Raw genomic sequence first — 10807 nt, 5'->3', positions numbered from 1 at the left:
GTTCTGCTCCCTGAGCAGGGGCAGCAGTTCTGGCACTCTGTCTCCAGAATTCCCTGTGGCGTTTTGGGGTGTCATGAACTGAGCTCCACTTAGTGCAAGAGGAGGTGCTCCTTGCTCTGCAGGGTTGCCAGAGAGGTGAAATGACTTCTTCGAGGTCACTTAGTGATTGCTCAGGAAATCAGGAGCAGAACCCCGGCTGCTGGTGCTCAGCTCCTGATGTTCACTGCCTTCCCTTTGCTCTGACAGGTTTAGAAAGAGAAAATCACCATGGACAGCGTTTTTGGCAAATACAAAGCCTAAAACTTGGGCTCTAAACCCATGGATCTACTGCAGTTGCCTCCAAGTGCTGGAGAAAAGTAAGTGCTCTAAAACAAAATATTGAGATAGACTGGCTGGGTGAGTGATGTGGAAAAGGCGTTTTATTCACCTGACTTTAAAAGCAGAATTAAGTTTGTGGTTCAAAGCTACTGATGTTCACCAGCTCTGCACGAGTGCTGACTTAACTCTGCCTTAGTCCAACACATTAAAGCATTACAAAGTCCAAGGGATGTTGCAACGCATAAATTAAATTTGATTTTTAATTTCCTGAATTTTCTTTACAACACATGTAAGATGCAACATGTTTGCAACCTCTTTACTTAAAAAAGCAAACTCTTGAAGGAAATTTGCATTCCTTAGCTGGTAATTAATCTGATTTTCATGCACACACCTTAAGCTGTCTAGACTAGAATGATGAGTGCTGGGTTACAGGACAGGTCTATTAGCAACAGGTTTAGGTTAAACAAGTGGCATTGATTAAAGCTGGTCTTTCTGGCCAATTAAAGAAAGATGTATTTTGAATTATCCATGAGGTTTATTCTGCACTAATGCCATGCATGTTACTTAGGTGTCTTTTTAAGGAAACTGAAAGCAAAAGGTGGCTTTTAGAAAGAGTAAATGGAAGTCAAAGTCTATTTGTGAAAGGTATTTTTCATCATTTGCTGCCAGCTGGGTGTGAATCCTGTTAGCAGCTCAAAGCCAGGTGAGAAGAGAGGAAATCTACTGATAGAATAGGCTGAAAATCAGTGAAAATATTTTTCCTTCAGAAAAAGCTTTGGAAAGGAAATAAAATGCTCAGAAAAAGGAGTTGCTCCTTTGACATTTTTATATTGCTTTAGGAAAATCTGAAAAAATAATGCCCTTCACTAGCTTTTTGCACAAAGAATCCATTTTTACCTCCTTTAAAGGAGCTTCTCTAAAGCTATAAAAAGTCGCAGGGAATGAGAGGAGGGGGAAGGCTTTGAGCTGAAGTGCCAGCACAGCACTGGTGTTCTGCAGGCTCCCGGGGCTGTTCCAGAGCTGCCCCTGCTCCTGGGCTGCTCCTGCAGAGGGGCCCGGCTGGAGCAGCCCCTGCCCTGGGTGGGGTCAGCTCGGTGTGCCCGGGAGGGGTGGGGGTGCTGGTCAGGCAGGGCAGCACTGGGAGCACTGGCAGCACTGGGAGCACTGGGATCACTGGCAGCACTGGGAGCACTGGGAGCACTGGGATCACTGGCAGCACTGGGAGCACTGGGAGCACTGGGATCACTGGCAGCACTGGGAGCACTGGGAGCACTGGCAGCACTGGGAGCGCTGGCAGCACTGGGAGCACTGGCAGCGCTGGGAGCACTGGGAGCACTGGGATCACTGGCAGCACTGGGAGCACTGGGAGCACTGGGAGCGCTGGCAGCACTGGGAACACTGGCAGCACTGGGAGCACTGGCAGCACTGGGAACACTGGCAGCACTGGGAGCACTGGGAGCGCTGGGAACACTGGCAGCACTGGCAGTACTGGCAGCACTGGCAGCACTGGCAGCACTGGGAGCACTGGGATCACTGGCAGCACTGGCAGCACTGGCAGCACTGGGAGCACTGGGAGCACTAGGATCACTGGCAGCACTGGCAGCACTGGCAGCACTGGGAGTGCTGGGAGCACTGGGAGCGCTGGCAGCATTGGCAGCACTGGGAGCGCTGGCAGCACTGGCAGCACTGGGAGCGCTGGCAGCACTGGGAGCACTGGGAGCGCTGGCAGCACCGGGAGCACTGGCAGCACTGGGAACACTGGCAGCACTGGCAGCACTGGGAACACTGGCAGCACTGGCAGCGCTGGGAACACTGGCAGCACTGGCAGCACTGGGAACACTGGCAGCACTGGCAGCACTGGGAACACTGGCAGCACTGGGAACACTGGCAGCACTGGCAGCGCTGGCAGCACTGGCAGCACTGGCAGCACTGGGGGATGAGCCTCTCCGTCAGGTGAAGTTCTGCCTCGGGGGGCTTGGCCTGTTCTCGCTGTTCTCGGTGCTGTTTAAGGATGCTGAGGTTTGGGGAAGCCCTTCTGCCCCCTGGGTCAGGATCGAGGGAGGTAGGGCAGCTCCCTGCTCTGCTGGGTGCACACCCTCCCCTTCCCCATTTCCATCCCAGGGATCCACTCCTGGAGGGACAAGGATCCACCCTGCAGGGACGGGTCACTGTCCTGTCCCTGTGGGGATGGATCCCTGTCCTGTCCCTGCAGGGATGGATCCCTGTCCCTGCAGGAGTGGATCCCTGTCCCTCCAGGAGTGGATCCCTGTCCCCGTAGGGGTGGATCCCTGTCCCTGCAGGAGTGGATCCCTGTCCCCGTAGGGGTGGATCCCTGTCCCTGTAGGGGTGGATCCCTGTCCCTGCAGGAGTGGATCCCTGTCCCTGCAGCTCCTGGGGAAAACCCAGGTTTTCCACAGCGCAGTTCCAGGTGCTTTTGGAAGCTTTGCTTAGGTGACTTCAGAGGATAAAGGGAGCTAATGGCTCCATTAAAAATACTTTTAGCCCTGTTCCTCTAGGCTCTGACCTCCTTAATCCTGTGTGTTTTTAGCCCCTGAGAGCCTGTGCTGAGGACCTGGCAGCGTGGGGCAGCACCTGCCCTGTTCATGGCAGAGGCGCAAGCCCTGGCTCCCAGCCAGGATAACAATTCCTGTTTTGTGGAAGAAAGCAGGCTGTGGCAATCAGAGCCCAAGCCGCCAGCCAGGAACTCCTGGAGCTGGTTTTCCTCATTCTTTTTCACCTCTTAAAATTGAATGTTATACTCCCCTTTCCAACAGGTTTGATTGACAGCGATGAAAAGCCCCAGCAGAGCTTTGGATGAGGGCTGCCAGGATGGCTGTTTACAGGTACAGAGATGGGAAGTGCCGGGTTCAGCACTCCACCCTAAATCAGGAATCAGAAAGGCAGCACCAAGAATCCATGGGGAATCCCTGACTCTGTAATTTTCAGTCCTGACCCCATCAGCACGGGGACTTTTCACCCTCACTCTGTGCCAGTGGAGATGAGGTTGCAAAGGTGGCAAGTGGTGGAGAGCAAGGCCTCTGATCTAGAAGAGCGGGGGTGCTCAGATGATGACAGTTAATGAAAACAAAGCAAAAATGAAAACATAAAAAAAACCTCAGTAATGGTAAGATTAACTGCAGTATAACCTCCTACAGGAAGCAGCAAAAGGCAGAGCATTTAAATCTTTTAAAACAGGACTAAACATAGTTTTGGGTAACGTATTACAGCACTGGGATAAACGGCTGGAAGCTGGTGCAGCTACTGGAGGCTCAGCCATAGCCCTAGGGTTCCTGGGATGTTGTAGGATTCTAAGGAGGGTTTGGAGTTAATGCATCAGCCATTGCTCACAGCAGGAGTGCTGCCAAAGCAGGGTGCAGCTCCTATGTGTAATCAGCAGTAATTATCTATACATGTATGCGTCTGTAATTAGTTATATGTGTGTAAATGTGCAGATAAATATTACATCGGGAGAGGTTATGACAGATGTTTAAAAAAAAAATCATCCCTTTGCTGAAGCAGCCTCAAACACTCTTTGAGCTGTTCCTCTAACTCTGGTGTGGGTAAAATCCCTGCTCAGCACAGGTTTGGGATCTTCCCCCGTTCCCTCGGGCTTTGGGGGTAGTGCATGGGCCTTGGAGAGGTTTGTGCATGACCGGGGCTCAGCCAGCCAGGGTGGGACAGGGGAGGGGGAGTTCCTCACTCTGCCCTTCGTGGATCCCCCTGGAAAAGGGGACTCCCGGAGGGCAGAGTGGCAGGAAGGAGCTCCTCTTGGCAGGGGATCAGTTGTGTTTCAGGCCATGAATTTCCTCTGAGGAATCCTTCCTAGGAAGGTGTCAGTGCCAGGATGAGGCCCCTGGCAGCACCACACAGTGTTCTCCAGTTTTTGGTTAGCTGTTAGTTCATGATGAGACTTTTCCCAAACTAAGTGCAGAACTGTGAATAGAAAATGCTGTCTGTACCAACACATGAGCAAATGTTTCCAAACTCCAGTCCTGCTCCCCCTCCTCAGGCAGATCCTGTGCTGGGCCTGGAGAACTGAAATTGCTGACCTTGTCTATCCCCAAAATCAATGCAGCCCAGGAGCCATGGATGGGACAACTGGAGCCCTAAGACTGTGAAAAAGCCAAATACCTCTCTGTCCATGCAAGATATTTGGCTCTGGGGTTAATTATCATCAAGTATAAATCCAGACATTATTTGGCTACTATTTACAACGGGTTACACGTCCAGTGCTAGCAAAGGAATTTCTCTATAGGAACCAAAAGGTAAAAAGCATGGGCATACATTACCAGGAACCTCTGTTAGACTCAGGAACGCTTGATGCAGTTGAGTTCAGTGTTTTCATTCTTTGCCATTTGTGTGCACAGTATTAAAAAAGAATCCTACCTTTTTTTTTTTTCTTTTTAAAAATACAGAACTGTAGTCTAGTCACACTCTTACAAGTAAGTGATAACAAAAATAGAAAGCAGATACCCAGGTGGGACTAAAACTCTACTAAAGCCTGTCTTCTTTTTTTTTGTTGTTGTTCTTGTTTTTGTTTTTCTCCACAAATATGTTTCCACAGACAATAATTAGCAGACAAACACACTGTTTGCAATTGCACTGTATTGACTTGAAAGGCGGGTACAAAATAGTCTAAACTGGGGATGGCATCCAGGGAGGGAGGTGTGTGTGTGGGTGTGGGCGTGCCCGGGGGGCTGGCACACCTGGGCTGCTGCTGGCCACCACGCTGGCAGGGCCGTGCCCTCGGGTGGCTCTGCACGCTCACACTCACACACACAGCGATGAGGGGACTGCTGTGACAGGTGGCTTCTTTTGGCTAAATCTTTTCCTATAAAAGAAAAAAAAAAAAAAAAAAAAAAAAAAAGTGAAATTTTGGTTGGTTTAAAGGTTCTGCTCCATGAAGAAAAAAAAATTCACAAAATCTATTGTTTTTCACCTTTTCAGTCACTTCCTCATGAATAAATATTATCCATTAAAAACCTCGAGAAAGGTGCTGCGATACACAGTGCTGTATTTCCGTCTGCCCCGGTGCCCCTCTGCTCGCCGCGTGGCTCCTCCCTCCGCCCGTGCAGGTGCCGGGGCACGGCTCGCTCCGCTCCCGGTGCCCTCCGCTCCTCCCGGTGCCCTGGCAGCCCGGTCCTGCCCGAGGCCGCCGTGTCCCCGCTCGCTGGCTCTCGCCGGGCAGGGAGGGACGGCGGGGGTCGGAGGGGAGCGCCCGCCGCTCCGGGCCGGGCTGGGCTCACAAGGCGGAGACCTTGACGATGCTGGCGGTGGCCGCGCTGGGAACGTTCGTGCCCGGGCCCGGGCTGCCCGGGCCGGGTCTGCTCTCGCCCTCGGGCGTCAGCGCCGGCGGCGTGGGGATGCTGATGATGGCTGTGGTCATCTGGGCGGCTTTGCAGTTCGGTCTCAGCCCATCATCCGATTTCATGTTGAGGCTGGAACGACTAGAAAACAAATTTAGCGCTCGGCTCGTTTCTCAACACGAGGCGGTAGAAAGGATGGGAGCGGCTGTGGCTCTTAATCAGGATCTTATTCAGCTGAAATATTCAAAGACTCCATTTAAACATCCCCCCTGTTCCTGCAAGGCACCATTTATGTCTACACAGATTACACCAAGCTTTGGTAATGTTCCCCCTGGTTAGGAGACAGCTTTTCACAGGGCAAATTGTTCTGTCTCCATTTCCTTCTTGCATAATTGTAGTTTATTTAAAAGGACATCTAAATACACTGGCCTGTGTAGTGCATCTTTTCAGAGCACAGGTAGTTCTTTCTGAGAAAGATGTTGTCTTTCTTGCATTTCAAATACCTCTTTCATATTCACCGTCCCTTGATCTCTTCTATTTTATTTCTCTCTGCAGTAGTTTGAAGGATGTGACAGCTGGGAGCATTCTTATTAGATCTGCATCAATTGCATCCTATAATTAATTACAGGGGGAAAATGATAGGTTGATTTCTGTGCATCTGCACAGCTACAGGAGTCTGCTATTACCAGCCCAACATGTTCATTTTCGACACAAGGCCTGTCCTTTCAGCATGTAAAGCTCCCAGTTGGGAAGCTGTGGCTGCTGTTATCTCGGAGTGACTCACCCGGGGATGGTTTCTGATCCCTCAAACACCCAGGAACAGATCCCACTCCGATGCCTCGGGCACAAGCTGAGAGCGGGGCAGCCCCAGGGCCTGGGTGCTTCTGCCAGTGGTAACCAGTACACCCAGCAGGTTGCATCCCACAGGAAAAATAACTGAAAAGCTTTTTTTTCTCTCTCCATCCTTGCCCAGTTTGGTAAGCAAGCGAAATAAGTGTTGACATTTAAAATATCACCGGCATCTGATTTAGCACCCAGAACAGTTGACATTCCCCTGAATTACTGCTTCAGGTGCTGGTTTAAAATATTGTCATATTGAAACTGAAATAGCTGGAGACTTGTTTTGTGCTTATTCATTCATAATTCATGCTCTGAAATGCCCTTCTGGCACCAAGTAATCACTTGCTGCCCTAAAGGCAGCTTTGTTTCGGTTTCTACACCCCTCTGATAGGAGTGGGGAGAAGAGGAATGGGACATTCAAAACCAGCCCTGGTGCACAAAAAACTTAATGGGCTGAGGGGGATTTAGACAGTAATTTAATATTTGCAGGAATTACATGGCGAATAAATGATTCTTTTTCAGCAATTTATATATAAAATGAAAATTTAAACATTTTCTATTAAGGGACACTTTACCTGTGTCCTTTATGGCTTTTTAGGTCACAACTACTAAGACACCATTGTGAAATTCCTCTTATTTGCTTCCCAGTGATGCTTAGAGTGGCAAATTAGACTTTTGGACAATGAAAAGCAGTGGAGTGTCCCAGGGAGACCATCGGCCCTCCAACAGCTTTGGCTGACAGACACTGCTGGCCCGTTGGTTTTGCCAACGTGCCCATTCCCTGGGGAGCCTGTTCCGTGCCCACCACCCTCGGGGGAAGAACCTTTTCCTGATATCCCCCTTCCAAGCTGCACTGGAGTCTGCCTTTAACCTGCTTCTTCCCAGGACAGCCAGGAGCCTTCCCTTGGGGCATCACTGGGGGGGAGACAAAGATGCTGCTACCAACCCCTGGCTGGAGAACAGCCCTGCAGCTGGGCACAGCTGGGCACAGCCCTGCCATCCCCACACTGGGCACAGCCCTGCCATCCCCACACTGGGCACAGCCCTGCCAGCCCCAGCCTGGGCACAGCTGGGCACAGCCCTGCCAGCCCTGCCAGCCCCAGCCTGGGCACAGCCCTGCCAGCCCTGCCAGCCCCAGCCTGGGCACAGCCCTGCCAGCCCTGCCAGCCCCAGCCTGGGCACAGCCCTGCCAGCCCTGCCAGCCCCAGCCTGGGCACAGCCCTGCCAGCTCCACACTGGGCACAACCCTGCTAGCCCCACACTGGGCACAGCTGGGCACAGCCCTGCCAGCCCTGCCAGCCCCACACTGGGCACAGCCCTGCCAGCCCTGCCAGCCCCCGTGCCAGCCTGGCACGGCCGGGCCCACGCCCCCGCGCGTACCTGGTGGTGAGGGAGGGCTGCTCGCTGCACTGGATGTGGATGGTGCTGAGCTCCTGCATGCTCCGCAGGCGCGTGGCTGGCACGCTGGAGTTGGGCAGGTGCGTGGTCTTCTTGTGGCGCCGCGAGCAGCAGGACGTGCTCAGCCCGTGGTGGCTGGACAGCGAGGGGCTCCGGGACGAGGGATAGTTCTGCATGGAGCTCTCCATGCAGTTCTGCTCGAACAGCTGCTCGTCGATGAACTCGTGGTTCTGGCGGGGAGAAGCAGAGCTGTCACTGCCCGGGGACACGGCCAGCCCGGCGGGGTGGCAGCCCTGCGCTGCGGGAGATGCTCTCTGCCTCTGCCCTGCCAAGGGCTGCCCCGGGCAGGTCCTGAAGGAAAGGACCCTGCCCTCACTGCGGCCAGGGGAGACTTTGCTCTCCCGTGTCAGCAGGGGAACACGAGGAGCCGCTGCAGCGAGAAAAGCGGGAGGGCATCACTGCGCGCACAGCCCGAGACGGTCGCTCTGCTGCGCTCAGGTCCACAGGGCTTCAATTTCTGCTCATCTTTTGTCTGGATTCCAGAACGGTCCCAAAAAGTCTGGAATGCCACATGGTTATGAAACCCAAAAGGAGCTCACGCTCCTTTTCTTTATGCCTGGGGGCAGGATTGTATTTTATTAGGGTGATCACCTGGCCATAGAACTGAATGCTTGCATTGGCTGTTGGGTTCAAAGCATCCCTGCAGTGCATGAGCTGGGAGGAATAAACACAGCAGTGAAGAGGGGGAAGTGTTCAGGGAGAAGGAAATTCAGAAAGCTGAATCTGTAAAGAGCTTTTGTGGTAAGGAACAAGAAATCCTGAAAGAAAGAACTCATATGTGTGGCTAAGAACACCCAGGTAGAGTGAACAGACCTCATCCAGTCCCTGTCGGCTTCAGAAAAGATGGGAAACAGAAGCAACCATGCTGAAGGCAGCCACCAGATCCCACTGGGACAAGTAACAACTTCCACAGGGAACAAGAGCACTGGAAAGCCAAAGGGAGCCACGTGCACAAACTCCCCAGCACAGGACCAGAAGGAGAAGTAAGCAAACACTGTCCAGACATGTCACAGAGACCACAGAGAAAACAGATCGAATTGAAAAGGAAATACCTTGATGGTGGAAGTTCGTACAGATAACAGGGGATCATCCACAAGATAGGACAATCCCTACGGGACAACATGCCAACAGAAGATAAAAACACAATTCATTGTCCATTCCAGCATCCAGAAGTTTAGTCCCAGCACTGCATCTCTCGCCTCAGCATTCCAGCTCAAGTTTGAATGGGCAACAGAACCTTCCTTCTCTCAGGCCCCTCAACCAGAACCCTTCTGACAATTCAGCCTTTGAGTTCATGGAAACAGAACAAAACTCAGAACAATGTTACTGCTTTGATTCTTTGAGGGCCAAAGGCAGAGGCCAACCAGGCTCCAGCTGCTGATTCACAGATCAGACTGGGATTGTTTTGCTGTTGTGTCACCAGTGGGGTTTGATCAAACTCTGTGAAAACACAGGAGAAGGGTTTGGGTTGAAGGACTGGGCTCAAGGCACTCAGCACTTGGACAAAATACAGCATGTGAATGTCCAGACTCAATCTGGGAGTTGGAATGAGAGGGGGAAAAAACCTCCTTTTGTTTGAACCGACTCCATCTGCTGTGGGAAAATGACAAAGTAATCTCTGTTGTGGCAGCTACAAGTACTCCAGGGTCACTTTGTCATCTGACACAGCGGATCTGTGACCATTCACAGCCACTCAGCTGGAAGTGTGTGCCAGTGACAACCCAGAGACCAGGCCAATAAATAATGTACTTTGAGAATCCCCTGCCCGCTTTCAGGAAGGGTGAATTGCCCATTGAAACAAGCTTACAAACATGGTACATTCCTCATTCCGTTCCTGCAACTTGCTCACAAAATGACTCTTCAGTGTTTAAAAATGCTTTTGCTGCAATTTAAATTTCCTGCTGCACGGTGTTTTAATAGATTAGGCGAAGTGCAGGATCTCCACACAAACCCATTGCACTTTCTGGCCTGACAACTCCAGAGCAGAATCCAAACCTGCTGTCTGATTTGGTGCTACACCATGGCAATAACTGGCTGAAAAAAACACGAGGGAAAACCCCTTTGTGCAGATTCTCCTTCTGAGTTTTGATCAAAATTTTGATCAAAATTCAAGTGTCACTGTTACTGCCATTGTTTGCTGAAAAAGAGGAACACGTGGAACATTTTCAGTCCCTGCCACTCATTGTCTGAGCAGGTTTGTGAGCTGGAAGTGGTCAGCCTTTGTCAGTGTGGTAGGCTGACACAGGCAGGGTACCACACCCAGTAATTAGGGCATCACACCCAGTAATTAGGGCATCACACCCACTAATTAGGGCACCACACCCCAAATTAAGGCACACTGGCCCGTTACTTCAGCTGCTGAGTGATGGAGCAGTTGGTGCAGCCCCGGAGATGCTCAGCTGCCCCTGCACGGGTCAGGATTTCTGTGACAGGACAGAAGGACAGAGCCTGCAGCAGGGCTCTCAGCTTTTGTCTGCTCCAGCCAACCTGCTCACGTGTTCAAATGAAAGTGCCTTTGTGAAATACGGGCCGCAGCACCGAAGGTTTTAGGCAGAAAGTTTTAAACTGAAGAGTCAGGTTGTGAAATACCTGCTGGAAATGTAACATTGAAATAAAGGCAGGATGAGCTGTGTAAAACAAATCCAGTAGCCACCGATACAGGAAGAATCAGTACCCTGCCCTCGGCACGGGGACCCGTAGAGCTCCTTGGGCTCAGGTCACTGTAATTAATTACTCAGCTTCTTCCAGTGTATCTCTGAGGCCTAAGTGGTGCTATTCCAGCACAAGCCAAACTATGGAAGTGAAGGTGATTTGTCTAAAAGAAACCCTTGCAAGTCAGAAATCAAAAGTACATTTGATATGGATGCAGATAGAAAAAGGCATGA

At 51.5% G+C, this 10807-nt stretch overlaps 1 protein-coding gene across 2 annotated transcripts in view; it reads right to left on the bottom strand.

Annotated features, from left to right (window-relative positions):
• Window positions 1-5560: 5560 nt before the first annotated feature.
• Window positions 5561-10807, bottom strand: part of KCND3 (potassium voltage-gated channel subfamily D member 3) — a 103415-nt gene continuing 98168 nt past the window's right edge. The window contains exons 6-8 of one of the 2 annotated variants that reach the window (XM_068173612.1): window positions 8975-9031; window positions 7845-8092; window positions 5561-5765 (exon numbers count right to left, since the gene is read on the bottom strand). In XM_068173612.1, coding sequence (XP_068029713.1) covers window positions 5561-5765; window positions 7845-8092; window positions 8975-9031 — 510 coding nt within the window. The remainder of the gene's footprint in view (window positions 5766-7844; window positions 8093-8974; window positions 9032-10807) is intronic. The other variant, XM_068173613.1, reaches the window with a different exon arrangement.

Source organism: Anomalospiza imberbis, chromosome 26 (assembly GCF_031753505.1).
Source record: "Anomalospiza imberbis isolate Cuckoo-Finch-1a 21T00152 chromosome 26, ASM3175350v1, whole genome shotgun sequence".
NCBI classification, from domain to species: domain Eukaryota; kingdom Metazoa; phylum Chordata; class Aves; order Passeriformes; family Viduidae; genus Anomalospiza; species Anomalospiza imberbis.
The sequence above is the reverse complement of the archived record's forward strand: the minus strand, read 5'-3'. Positions and strand labels throughout refer to the sequence as shown.